The following is a 14,928-nucleotide window of genomic DNA, read 5'->3' as shown; positions in this document are numbered from 1 at the left end:
TCACAAATAACGAAATAATAAAATATATAAATTCCCTTAAAAATAATTCAGCACCAGGTAAAGATGCCATCTCTTCTAAAATTATAAAAACTCTTCACATCTATCTCATTGATTCTCTTGTTCATATAATAAACCTTATTTTTAAAACTGGTGATATTCCAAGTCATTTTAAAGTTTCAGTAGTGAGCCCTGTTTATAAATCAGGTAATAAATTTAATATGGAAAATTATAGACCAATAAGTATCATATCAAATCTAGGTAAAATCTTTGAAAAATGCTTAAAAGATAGATTAGTGTCATATTTAACTGAAAACAAAATATTATCTCCTAATCAGTTTGGTTTTACTCCTGGTCTAAGTACAGTAGATGCTATGAATGAAGTTGTGCAAGATATAACTATGCATCTTGATAAAGGGCAAAAATGTATTGCAGTGTTCCTTGACTTGTCCAAGGCATTTGACACAGTTTCACACACTAAATTATTGGATATACTAGATAAATATGGCGTGAGGGGTATTGGGCAGAAAATTTTTACTAACTATCTTTATGAAAGAATACAATATACAAAAATAAATGATGCTATCAGCGAACCAAGAACTATTAAAATTGGAGTGCCACAGGGTACAGTTTTAGGCCCAATACTCTTTAATATATATATAAACTCAATATTTAATCTTAAGATCAGGGGTAAAATCGTGTCATATGCTGACGATACAGTCATAATTTTTTCTGCATCTACATGGGAAGAAGCAAAACAGAAACTTCAACAAGATCTAGTTTATATCAAAAATTTTCTTGATACATTTAAACTTCTTCTAAATGCTAAAAAAACTAATTATGTAGCCTTTTCTATAAATGATACAAATCGTCCAAACTTTGAAAACATTAACATACAAAACATTGAAGATCCCATTGAACAAGTAAATGTCATAAAATACTTAGGAGTATATTTAGATAAAAATCTTAAATGGGAACACCACATAACATACCTAACAAAAAAGATTAGGGCCCTTATGCATAAATTTTATCTGCTAAGGGAGTTTCTTGCAAAAAAACTGATCACTATGATTTATCAATCCTTAATTGAGCCTTTACTAAGGTATGGAATTTTGTTGTGGGGTGGAGCATATGAAAACAACATAAGAAATCTCAAAGTAGCTCAAAATTCAATTATTAAAATAATGTTAAAAAAACCTAAACTTTTCTCTACAACCGAATTATATAATAATAAAATCTGTGACTTGAAAACACTCTATATTTCAACATGTTGCACATATATTCATAAAAATTTCTCCAAACAGACACTAATAGAACATAATTATCAAACTAGAGGTAACATCAAAAGAAGCTTAGTTTTACCACAGTTAAGTCGAGGAATAAGCCAACATTCTGTGATTTTTAGGGCACCCAAGTATTATAATTTACTACCAAACAAAATAAAAGAAATCAAATCCATAAAAATGTTTAATAAAAAGGTAGTTGATTGTATTATTGGAAACAAAACACAATTTGAATTATAAATCCTGAAAAAAATGTTCTTTTTTTGATTTTGGAATTCTTAATACCTCTAAGTTGGATTTTTTACATATTATTATATTATATAGATATGCTGTTTACTTAGTTTTAAGTTTAAATTCCAAATAATTTTGATTTCTCGAATGTGTTTTTTTTTTGTTACGTTTGTTTATAAGTAATCTATATTTATTTAGGATTTTTCTATAGACACACACAGATGTTTTCACATCTAGGTGTCTTTCTGTATATTATATTATATGTACTTAAAAATGTAAATTTTGGCTAATAAATTGAAATTGAAATTGAAATTGAAAAAAAATTGAAATTACAAATATGATAGCTCATTTATTATTCATTTTATGAAAAAAAGTTATTCTTCATAAAAAGCTTTGCATGGTCTAAAATCTAAGACACAACCATGGTATATCAACTTGTATTAATTTTATAAGAGGTGTGTCAAAAAATATGAAATTCGCTCAAGATTATAGTACCTTTATATTTCACAATATTTCAATTAGATGTAATTGCATATTGAAACATAGTTTTTAATTCTAAACAACTTTTTAACCGTTTTCAATATTGTGAAAAATAAAGGTACTTTACTCTTGAGTGAAATTCATATTTTTTGACATACAGTAGACTCCCGTAAGTTCGGCCACCTCGGGACCGGACCCTAGGCCGAACTTAAAAGTGGCCGAACTAACCGATGCTTATCTAAAAAATGCCCATTTATTGTTTGTATGGATCTAGCAAAAACAAAACACTTATACATAAATAGAAGATCAGAGGAATACTCTGACATATATTTAACGTATTATATGAAAAGATAGACCGTTACAAAAATACTATAAAACAATACTTGCAGAACTCTAGGCCTAATAAAATTTAAAAATATTATTGCACATTGGTGGTTTGGCTTCTTAAACACTTAAAAAAAGTTAGTAATTTTTTTCTGAATTTTCTTTTCTAACGATTTTTGATGTGCAAAGTGTGTGACTAATGCTCAGAGAGCCGGTTGGACTAAGAGGAGACCGAACTAACCGAGGCCGAACTTACGGGAGTCTACTGTACCTCGTATAAAATTAATAAAATGTGATATCTGATGGTTGCATCTTCGGTCTTAGGACATACAGAGCTTTTTATAAAGAATACCTTTTTTTCGTAAAAGTAATAATAAAAGAGTTATCATATGTGTAATAAATAAAAACGAAGTTAGTATCAATAAATTTGAGAAAAATTTGGAAAATATTTTTTTCCAATTACACTCGGGTGCAAAATTAACTGGACACCTTAAAAATGGGTAATTTTTGATGTCTCGCAATTCCTAAACCTGTTGTCCGATTTAAGTGATTTTTTAATATGTTATAGCCTTATTCTTTAACAATACCGTTTTAATAATATTGTTTGCTAAACAGGTAAATTTTCATTGTATACGAGGTGTACCAATGAAACTGTGTTTTTTTCTTAAACTTCGCATCACCCTGTGGAATATTCTAGCATTTACAAAATACTGAAATTGAAATCTAACTACAGCCTCATGTTTTCCAAACATTTTGCTTTTTGGTTCATTCGCGTACATTGGACCATAAAAAAGTTAGGTACGTTAACAACTAGCCAGGTTTTTCATCAATACAGGGTCTTTTAAATAAGTATGGCAACCTTTAAAGGGTAATTCTGCATGCAAAAATAATGACAGTTTGCTTTATAAACGGTATGTCCGCAAATGCTTCGTTTCTGAGATAGGGGGTGTTGAAATTTTTCTTACAAACTGATGATTTATTTATTGCTTTAAAACTAGTTATGCAAATGAAATTTGGTGGGTTGTAAGACGTAAATATTGCACATTTTTTGAAATACAACTAAGAATTTAATATTCACCATTGGCGTGCATACGGGTAATATGACAGCTCATATTACCAGTATGCACGCCAATGGTGAATATTAAATTCTTAGTTGTATGTCAAAAGTTGTATAATAACTACGTCTTAAAACCCACCAAATTTCATTTGCATATCTCAACCGGTTTTAAAGCAATAAATAAATCGTCCGTTTATAACAAAAATTTCAACACCCTCTATCTTAGAAATTAAGCATTTGCGGACATAGGTTTATAAAGCAAACTGTCATTATTTTCTCATGTAGAGTAACTCCATAAAGTTTGCCATGCTTATTTAAAAACATACTGTTTTGATAAAAAACATGGCTAATTGTTAAAGTACCTAACTTTTTAACGGTCCAACATAAGCGAATGACTCAAAAAACAGAATGTTGAGAAAACATGAGGCTATATTTGGGTTTAAATTTGAGTATTTTGTAAATGTTAGAATACTCCACAAGGCGATGCGAAATTTTAGAAAAAAACACAGCTTCATTGGTACACCCAGTATACAATGAAAATTTACCTGTTCAGCAACAATATTATTGGAACGATATTGTTGAAGAATAAGGCTATAACATATTAAAAAATCACTCAAATCGGACAACAGGTTTAGGAATTGCAGGACATCAAAAATTACCCATTTTTAAGGTGTCCGGTTAATTTTGCACCCGAGTGTAGAAGCATGTAATTGCATATTTGATCTTAGTTTTTATTTCCAAACAACTTTTCATAATAAGAATTTTCGAGAGAAATAAAGGTACTTTACTCTGTTCATATTTTTTGACATACCTCGTATAATATTGACAAAATTTGATATCTGATGATTTAATCTTGGTTTTAGAGCATGCAGAACTTTTTATAAAGAATAACTTTTTTTCGTAAAATGAGTAACAAAAAAATTTCCCATATGTTTCCAACTTAAGTAGACAAGCTGTATATCTGGTTGGTTGTTTGACAATTTGGTGAGAGCAATGTGGCTGTATGGATATTTTGTTTAAGGAAAAAGGTTGAGCTTATGATCATTCCCTTGCTAGCAGCAAAGTCTATCGCTGCAAATCTGTAAAACAGTACCCAATCAAAAATGTTAAGCAAATGGTGAGGAAACACTGAGTTATTTAACTATACTGAAGAAATGTAAATCTTTTAAAAAATCAAATTTATTGCATTTTGTGAGTTCTGAAATAAAATAAATGCCACATATTACCATTAACATATTTATAAACCAAAACAAAGTAATAACTTACTCAGCGATCACAGTTTTTCCTGCAGAAGTATGAGCTGAAACCAAAACGGACTGATTATTTTCCACACACAAAATAGATTCCTTCTGAAAGGGATCAAGTTTGAAGGGATACTGTTTGACAGGCTCTCCTCTGGCAGGTTGTAGGGGAATGTAGTCATGGCCTGGAGGACAAGCCACTTCGTGGGTACAAGAATCAACTGTATCTATAGTGTGAACCACTATTCTATTTTTCAATTCTTCAAAACTAAAACAAATAGGTGTAAGAAGTTGATTAAAAATTAGAAAAATCAAATAAAATCCTTTATAAAAGGTATATATTTAAAAATCCCTAAAAAGGGCTACATCACAGAACTAGTTTTCGATTGGATGACCAATCATCATCAGTGTTTACGTGAACTAACATGCTAACCACCAAAATACAATATTATAAAAATATATGTGTAAAAACCCTTTAAAAGTAATCCGTCAAGGAAACAGTATGGTGGCAAGTTGCTACCATACTGTCATCATGTCAACATGCGAATTAGAGCTCAGATGGTACCTAGAGCATATTACATACATGGAATATTTTGAACATCCATGTTTAATTTCGCATATTCCATCTATGTTTCCTTGACGGATTACTTTTAAAGGGTTTGTACCCATATATTCTTATAATATTTATTTATTTATTTATATCTGAATAGGGCTTGCCCGTGAATAAATAAATAATATTGTATTTTGGTGGTTAGCATGTTAGATCACGTAATCATGTGATTGGTCATCCAATCGAAAACTAGTTCTGTGATGTAGCCCTTTTTAGAGATTTTTAAATATATACCTTTTATAAAGGATTTTATTCTTTTTTTGTATTATATGGTATACAGCCAACTAAAAACTTTTTCCTTGTGGATTTTTAAAAATTAGAAATTACAGGTTCAAACTCAAAATATCCACTACTACTTTGTGCAATGTAACATCAGCCAGCAATGCAGTGGCATAACCAGGGGGGTTTTGGAGGGTTATAACCCCCCATTGGGATAAACTTTGAGCTATATAGGCTTAACACCATACCCCCCAGAGACTCTCCAGAAGTTGTAACCCCCCCATTTGGAACATCCTGGTTAGTTGCAGCAATGTGATACGATTTTCAAAATAAACCTCACAATATTAACCAAATATTCAACAGAAACTTGGAGCATCTATATAATGGAGACTATATTGCTCAAAAGGTCCTGACAGAAGATAAAAATACATTATTGTGTTAAAGTTACCTCCATCAATATTATGAATCTTACTTTATGTCAATCACGATTTCATCGTTTTTAACTCGTTTCGGCGCTGGAGTACTCTCCTCCTCTTCATCGTCGTGTTGGTCACTTTTCCTTTTAAATGTATCGGAAGTCCTAAAAAATATATTTCATATAACGATACCAAACGTGCAATTTTGAGGTTATAATCTTAAAAACAGCTACTAACTTTATCGTTTCCTTGGAAGGAGTCTCGTCTTCGAAACAGTCAAAAAGGTCGTCTATTAAATCTGCCATTTTTATACTTTAATATGTTTAGTATTAATAGATGAGATCTTAATAATCATAACAATTATTCTTTTTCTTTAAAATGTTTAACTTTTCGACCGACAACGACAGACTCATTATGACAGGTGACAGATGTCAAACAAGAGATGTCAGAGCTCAGTGATGGACAGATGGCAAATCAGTATGAAGTTAGCCACGTCGCATCCACCAAAATTTCGACTGTCAAAATTTCTAATTCATGGTTGCAGATATTTGGTGTCCATCCACGCAAATACGTCCGAACTCGCGCATTGATGATGTAACTGGAGACCCGAAGTTGAATTTGAATTCTTGTTAAAGGTAAATGGGATTTGTATGCATTATGTGATGGAATTATTCAATTAGCAAAATAAAATTAAACTTCAATGTATTCGAAAAAAATTTAGTGTCGAGATTCCAGTCAAAATAACTGTCAAAGATAAAATATAAAATACAACCGCGAACAATTCAAAGTAATCGGACATTACGAATGATTACGAACCATTACGAACTTGCCGGTCTCCAGTTACGTCACGACATCCGGATGTGCAATATATTATCTTGTTATTTATAGTATCATGCTTAAGGCGAAATTACACGGTTCACTTTTGCCTTTCAATTTGAATGAAGCAACCAAATTGATCCATGTAAACATAAAAGTGATCATTCAATGCCATTGAATGTTATCTTTCAATCGCATTAAAATAATTGAACATGTTCAATATTTTCACTTCTGGCGTTCAATCTTCATCGCGGTTGAACGAGAAATGAACGTGTAAATACAAGAATTGAACATTGAATGATTTTCTTTTAAAGTCAGTCGTGCGTGCCACAGTTTCAAGAAAGAGCCGTATTTGAACGAAACGTATAATTTAAGATTTAAAATTTACCTACCTATAACTTTCATACATAATGGTTTTCAAATTTATGGAATTAGATAACAAGACGGGCGGATATAAAAACCGAGATTGTCGTGGAAATCACGTGGAAATGCTACTAAATCGCTAATAGATTTGAACATATATAGACCAGACATAAACCAATGCATACTCGTTATACTTGCGAGTTAACAAAGATGAAATGATCAACCAAAAGCGGCTCCTAGGCTTGTCTTCTTAATACCCATTATCGCACCCACGAATTGTCTGAGGGCGAGAGGAAATTTGTTTACGATCGGCGTATCTAGAATGCCATCGATGGACCATTTTTTATTGCTCTGTAAATAATGTTTACCTTTTCGATGTTTCTGGAAATCAGTAGACTAATTGGACCGCGTTATGCATAACTCGACTAAGCGCCAAATTCAAGTTTTTTGGAATAATTCTGCCATCTATCAAGTAATGACGTTACCTATTTGGGAAAAAATCACCAAAGCCTAGAAATCTGTATTTTGGAAAATATTTTACTTTTAGCTAAACGCCAAATCGACTAAATGTCTGTAAACATTTGACAATACCCGACTAAGTGACTTAGATTTAGTATTATAAGACTATGCGACATAATATTGGCGCTTGGTCGCCTTATGCAAAAACGGAAATCGGCGGGATTTTGGCAGCATTGTTTCCGTCTTGTTAATTTGTTAATTCAGTTCAGTCTGTTGAGCAATATAAAAAGTGTCGCGTTATATTTTTTATAAAAGTTGTGTTTAAAAGTGTAAAAAAGCGTGTAAATATGTTGCAGAGGACTGCTCTAATTTCAAACCGTGCTCGAGAAATAACAAACGAGGAGAAGGTAAGTTATTTTGTATTGTAAAAATTACCAGACATTATTTTTGATGTGTAAATTAAAAACTTAAATTTTTACAGTAGTTTTGTTTATCTTTATTTACTTTATTTATAGGAAGAAAGTATTCGGCAAGAAACAAGTTCGCTTCAGACTTATACCAACTTAGAACCGTTACAGGAAGTTGATTTTAACTCAGCAACAGATATTAGTGAGGTATGTTATTATAAGTTTTAATGTTTAACTAAGTTTTGTTAATTTTTACTTATTGTTATTTATAGAAAGAAAGTACTCATACAGCAGCTGTTTCCCCAAAGACTTACAGCGATTTACAAACGGTTCGGGAAGTGGAATTTAATCTAAAATTACCAGACATAATTTATGAGGTATAAAAAACCAAATAAATAGCAGATTTCTAAATTGTTATTTACTTTATTTGTAGGAAGGAAGTAATTCGGATGGATATTCAAACAAGGAAAATGAAATAGGTGACGTAAGAGTAATGGATGATAATCAAAATCAAGAAGAAGACCGACAGTCGGGTCGGAAAGAATATCGTCAAGATTTAAATTTTGTCAACAGAGATATTAATGAAGATAACAATATAGTAGAGATGGAGCAATCCGATAAAGGAGAAAATGATGGGGAAAAGAATGGCGTAAAATCGAAAGAAAAAAAATATCAGGGCCGTCCAAAAAAAGGGAGAAAGAGAAAGTTCCCTAGTCAGAATAGAGAAATCCGCAAAAAACACTGCATTCAAAATAAATCATACTTTACACAAACAGGAGAAATGAAACTAAAAAAAGAGTTTCGTCAGTATTTGTGCAAATGCGACTGTCTATCGAAAGTTGGCATTGAAAATGCTAAACAAGAATACGAAAAATTTTATGATGTAAGTTCGCATGATGCTCAACGTGCCTTAATTTGCGCCATGGTTCAAGAAGGTCCAATAAAAAGAAAAAGAAAACAAAATTCTACTAAAAAAATGCACTCCAGGGTGTACAATATTAATGGCCACGTAGTTTGCAAAACATTTCTGTTGCAAACCCTAAGAATTTCGAGTGCAAAAGTGGATAATGCCTTAAAATAAAAAAAAGGATAGAAGGAGTTAAAGACTTAAGAGGAAGAGCAGGCGGAAAAAATAAAATATCAGAAGAACGATTGCAAGAAATATTAGAACATATTGAACAATTTCCAAAATATAAGTCTCATTATGCAAGGGAAAAAACAAGTTCAATGTACTTACGAGCAGACACTACATTGCCCATTATGTACGATTTGTACAAGCAGCAAGTTAATAATTCACCTGTGTCGTTTTCGAAGTACAAAAACGTTTTTTTAACTCATTTTAATTTCAGAAGAAAACCACTGAAAAAAGACACTTGTAACCTTTGTGACAAATTAGAAATTCTAATAAACAACAGCGCCACAGAAGAACAAGTTAAATATAAAACTGAGAGAGATAACCACATCGATTCCGCTGAAGAAGCAAGACAAGCTTTAAATGCAGACAGAAAGCGTGCAAAATTTGACGAACAACTTGAAGTATTGTGTTTTGATATGGAAAAAACACTGCCTCTTCCCCGTATACCTACAAATGTAGTTTTTACAAACGCCAACTTTGGCTTTATAATCTAGGTATACATACAGCTAAACATAATAAAGGCCATTGTTATGTGTGGTTAGAAGGCGAAGCCGGCAGAGGGGCCCAAGAAGTTGGCTCTTGTTTATTTAGACATGTGTTGAAAGCTAGAGATATGGAGGCATGTAAACATTTAGTTTTGTGGTCGGACAGCTGTGGAGGGCAGAACCGAAACATTAAAATAGTTTTGATGTTAAATGCCATTTTTGATGTGCATCTTTTACTGGAAAGAATCACTTTACGTTTCCTTACATCTGGCCATAGTTTTTTGCCAAATGATACAGATTTTGGTGACATTGAATGCGCCTTAAAATTCCAACAAAGAATGTATTCACCGGTAGACTACATGAATGTAATGAGTTCGTGCCGAAAAAAAAAATCCTCTAATCGTTCACAAAATGAAGAAGGAACACTTTTTCGGTACTTGTAATTTGGAAAAAAGAGTCGTCAATAGAAAAGTGGATATCTTTAATAATAAAATTAATTGGCTTAAATTCAAAGAGATTGAACTCAGAAAAGAATGCCGCGAAAAACTTTTTGTTAAATATTCTTTCCACGAAGAAGCTCATGAGATAAGTCTACAAAAGAAACGAGGAAGACCATCATCAGAACTTTATCAAAATTTTAAAGAATCACTTGTGCTGCTATGGCCAGATGGGAAGCCAATACCAGATAAAAAACTTGAGGATCTAAAATTTTTGCTTAGCCTTATTCCAAAAGATACCAAAGAGTTTTACAAAAAATTGACTGGTGATCCAAATATGGAAGATGATATAGATGGGTTAAATGGACCTCTTGATTTTGATCTTGAAGATGATGAACTTTAGTAAGGTCTTATACCAATTTTGTTTTTATATCAGACTACAGTTTTATAAGATAGTAACTATCTTATGATACAACACTGTTGTTATGTTTAGTTTTACAATGTAGTTTTGTCATAAAACAATAAAAATATTCTATAAACCACATGTTTTAATTCGCATAAACCTCCCAAGCGACAGTTTTGTTTAGTAAACGACTTATGCAAATTATTAAAATGTTAATAACGAAAAAAGCAATACGCGACCAAACGCCATTTTTGTCTATATCAGCTAAAATATAATTTTAAAACTTTAAATAATAATACAACAAAATTCATTTTACCGTTTTTAAAAATATATCTAAAAATCAAATTTTTAAAATGTTAAATAGATTTTTCAGAACGCCATAAACTTAAATTCATTTTTCTCAAAAAGGTAAAAGTGGCGCTTGGTCGAGTTATGCATAACGCGGTCCAATTGTACGTAACTATATAGGGTGAGGCAGATAACTGGCCTATTAGAAATATTTAGAGAACTAAAGGCAACAGAAGCATGAAAATTGAAATGAGGGGGTTTTGAAGGGTGATCCATTTAATGAAAATATTTTCATCAATTTGCCACTTCCGGTTATACCGGAAGTTGCTTAAAACTTCGTTTTTTTAAATGGGACACCCTGTATATTTTTACATTTTTATATTCTACTCGATGTCTTCTTTCTTAAAATATGCGGTTTTGTAATGTTATACAGGGTAGTTTAAAAGCTAATTACGTTTTTTTATTATTGTCGTAGCAATTTTTACACCCTGTAGAATTGTAGTAGTTGGATATCAAAAACTCTATTTATGTTAAAATGATATTTAATATAGTCTACTATTATTAAAAATTATTAGTATAGCTAAATGTTCAATTTTAGTATACAGGGTTGGTTGAAACTCGGAATGAGGATTTTCTGAATTTTCTTAAATGGAACACCCTGTATTTTAGTATTGCAATGAAAAGCCATTTTATGGTACTTTTTTATTTCTTAAGCATTCCCTATACCTAAATGCTTTAATTTGTGCTTAAATGTTAATCGCGCCAAAAATGTTAACGACGTAGATATTTTGATAGCTCAACCATTATTGGCAATTTTAAAGATCAGTCTAGATTAATATGTATTTATTTCCGAAAAATTATTTGTGATTGAATATTTTCACGGCCAACCTAATAAAATTTCACGTATTATTTGTTGAAATTAATGTTTGGCTTGAATCACCAATAACTCACAAATTAAAGCAGTTAGGTATAGGGAATGCTTAAGAAATAAAAAAGTAGCATAAAATATCATTTCATTACAATAATAAAATATAGGGTGTTCTATTTAAGAAAACTCAGAAAATACTCTTTCCGAGTTTCGACCAACCCTGTATAGTACAATTCAACATTTAGCTATACTAACAATTTTTAACAATAGTAGACTATATTAAGAATCATTTGATCATAAATAGAGTTTTTGATGTCAAACTACTACAATTCTACAGGGTGTGAATGTTGCTAGGAAATTAAGAAAAAAAACGTAATTATCTTTTAAACTACCCTGTATAACATTACAAAACCTCATATTTTAAGAAAGCAGACATCCAGGAGAATCCAAAAATGTAAAAATATACAGGATGTTCCATTTAAAAAGACGAAGTTATAAGCCACTTCCGGTATAACCGGGAGTAGCAAATCGATGAAAATATTTTCATTAAAGAGATCACTCTTTAAAACCCCTTCATTCCAATTTTCATGATTCTGTTTCCTTTAGTTCTCGAGATATTTCTAATAGGACTCTTATCTGCCTCACCCTGTATAAACAGACATTTTTAGAATTTAGTGTTTAGTCATAAATTGGTAGCCGTCGCGTAATAGTAGTGAACTTGCACATTTTTTTTATTACATAATAATTTTCAGTTTTGTATAAAAATGAGATTTCCAAAATTTCACGCTTCAAAAACTCATAATAACTTAGAAGTACAAATTTAAAGTCTTCTTTATCTTAAAATAGTTCAAACGACCCGTGACGTCACAGAGTTTGACTATGTGATTCAGTTTATGGATATATTTACGTATATTCTTCTTCTTCTTGCATTAACAAATATATTCAAATTCTTGCCAAAAACTAACAATTCTGGATTATACTTATGGCTTTTGGTAGCTGATGGTAACTTCTTGACGTCGAATGGTACTGCTGCTGGTTCTGCAACAGGCTCTGGAGTTGTAGGTGTTGTATTCCACCAGGCCTACGGATGTTGGTCGTTGCAGTCTTGGTAATGTGATTGCAGCCCTGATGACATGGTCCTCGTTGTTCTATCGCCGGCGATTTGAGGGTTGTTGAAACTCCCGGAGGGAGAACGGTGATCTTATTCCCAAAAACTGTAACAGTAAAACACATATCAACAATCAAGAAGCTAATAACCAAACTGTACCTTCGCTAAATAATATCCAAAAATAGTAAATGGCAAGGTAAATTAAATGGAATTTAGATGAGGAGAATAGTTAAAATTTTTATTACTAAACGTGCATATATCATATATGTAAATTAAAAAGATAATATATTTAAAACTAAAACATCAGAACACATGGTTTGACATTGTGGTTAGGTTAGATATAAAAAATATTAGAAAAACTGTAAGATGTAGAAATGTAATTACAAAAAAAATAACAATGATTTCTTACCCCAAGAGAGTGAAAGTCTGAAGGTGCCAAATTTCGACGGAAAGTCATCATGGAACAATTACATGAAACAGTTCGAATCGGCGGCCAGAGCGAACGGATGGTCCGAAAAAGAAAAGGCTGTAAACCTCACTATTGCTCTTCGAGGCGACGCTTTGGATGTCCTCCAGACCATAGCCGTAGAGGAGACAGATGACTTCGAACAGCTTAAAAAGAGACTGAATATGCGATACGGGCACGAACATTTAGAGCATATCTATCAGTCGCAGTTTAAAAATCGAAGACAAAAGAAAGATCAAGCTCTTCAAGAATACGAGGTCAATATTGCCAGGTTAGTACGATATGCATATCCAACAGCTCCTGAAGACATGATGGAAAAGTTGGCTGTTCAAACATTCATTGATGGCCTTCGTGATCATGAAATGCAAAGAACACAGGCCTCTCAGGTTGCAACTGGAGACTGCCACAGGTGAAAATGCCAACACCCACGGAGAAATCCAGATACAATTAGGGATTGGAGCAGAAAAGTTCGTCCATACTCTCATAGTTGCAGACATCGAAGAAGATGTTATATTAGGAATGGACGTAATGAATTTGCATGGATTTCAATTGGATTTTAAGAATAGGGTAATCAAAGTTGGCAACGAGGAGGTATTTCTTCATCCACATGATGACAGCACTGTGCTAGCAGCTATTAAAGAAGATACAGTTGTGCCTGCGAGGAGTGAAACGATCATCGCAGCGCGGCTACAAGGAATTGTAGAAGAAGGAACACTTGTTATGATGGAGCCATGGAACCATGACAAGTGGGTTGGCCGAGGAATCATAATTGGAAAGGAATTGGTTACTTCTGCTAAAGAAATTCCCGTGAGATTGATTAATGTCAATGACTACCCAGTGACCATCAAGAAGGAGACAAAAGTAGGAACTTGTGTACCCGTGACGTCCATAATCCGTCAGACGACAACATCAGATAATTCCAACGACAAGTTCGACCAAATGGTTGCAGTTGCAGGCCAATCTCTAAATCAAATGGAGAAAAGGAAATTAAGGGAATTTCTTAGGCAATATCGTGACATATTCGTACCGAAAGGAGGAAAGACAGGAAGAACGACAGTTGTCAAACATAAAATTGACACTGGTACCGCTAGGCCAATTCGTCAAACAGCTCGACGATTACCACAGGCGAAGAGAGAGGAAGCTGAAAGGATTCTTCAAGAAATGAAGAAAGACGGGGTGATAGTACCTTATACGAGCCCATAGGTCTCCCCGGTGGTCCTTGTCAGGAAGAAAGATGGAACTACGAGGTTCTGTGTGGACTACCGTTTGTTGAACAATGTTACCAAGAAAGATAGTTATCCTCGGCCTCGGATCGACGACACGTTGGACACATTGGCTGGAAGTAAATTGTTTTCTACGTTGGACTTGAAGTCTGGATATTGGCAGGTAGAAATGGATCCACTGGACAAGGAGAAGACGGCCTTCACGACAGAATATGGATTATGGGAATTCAACGTTATGCCGTTTGGACTCTATAATGCTCCTGCGACCCCTTGAGAGGGTTATCTTGGAAAACGTGCCTGGTGTATTTAGACGACATAATCGTTTTGAGAGAGACATTTGAAGACCACCTGAAGAATTTAGAAGACGTTTTTAATCGACTTAAAGCTGCCCAGTTAATGTTAAACCCCAAGAAATGCCAGCTATTTCAAAGTAAAGTCAATTATTTAGGTCATATAGTCAGCAAAGAAGGAGTGGCCGTGGATAAAGGAAAAATCGATTCCATTAAGGAATGGCCTGAACCAACTGATAAACATCAAGTGAGAAGTTTTCTGGGACTATGTACTTACTACCGGAGGTTCATTAAGAAGTTTGCAAATATCGCTAAGCCATTA

General features: G+C 32.9%; 1 protein-coding gene across 1 annotated transcript in view; it reads right to left on the bottom strand.

Moving 5' to 3' along the window:
• Window positions 1–6,290, bottom strand: part of LOC126883121 (exosome RNA helicase MTR4) — a 79,469-nt gene extending 73,179 nt beyond the window's left edge. The window contains exons 1-3 of the mRNA XM_050648365.1: window positions 6,096–6,290; window positions 5,915–6,022; window positions 4,639–4,881 (exon numbers count right to left, since the gene is read on the bottom strand). Of these exons, the coding sequence (XP_050504322.1) occupies window positions 4,639–4,881; window positions 5,915–6,022; window positions 6,096–6,163 (419 nt within the window). The 5' untranslated portion in view covers window positions 6,164–6,290. The remainder of the gene's footprint in view (window positions 1–4,638; window positions 4,882–5,914; window positions 6,023–6,095) is intronic.
• Between the last annotated feature and the right edge of the window lie 8,638 nt (window positions 6,291–14,928).

This window comes from Diabrotica virgifera, chromosome 4 (assembly GCF_917563875.1).
Source record: "Diabrotica virgifera virgifera chromosome 4, PGI_DIABVI_V3a".
Taxonomy (NCBI): Eukaryota; Metazoa; Arthropoda; class Insecta; order Coleoptera; family Chrysomelidae; genus Diabrotica; species Diabrotica virgifera.
The sequence above is the reverse complement of the archived record's forward strand: the minus strand, read 5'-3'. Positions and strand labels throughout refer to the sequence as shown.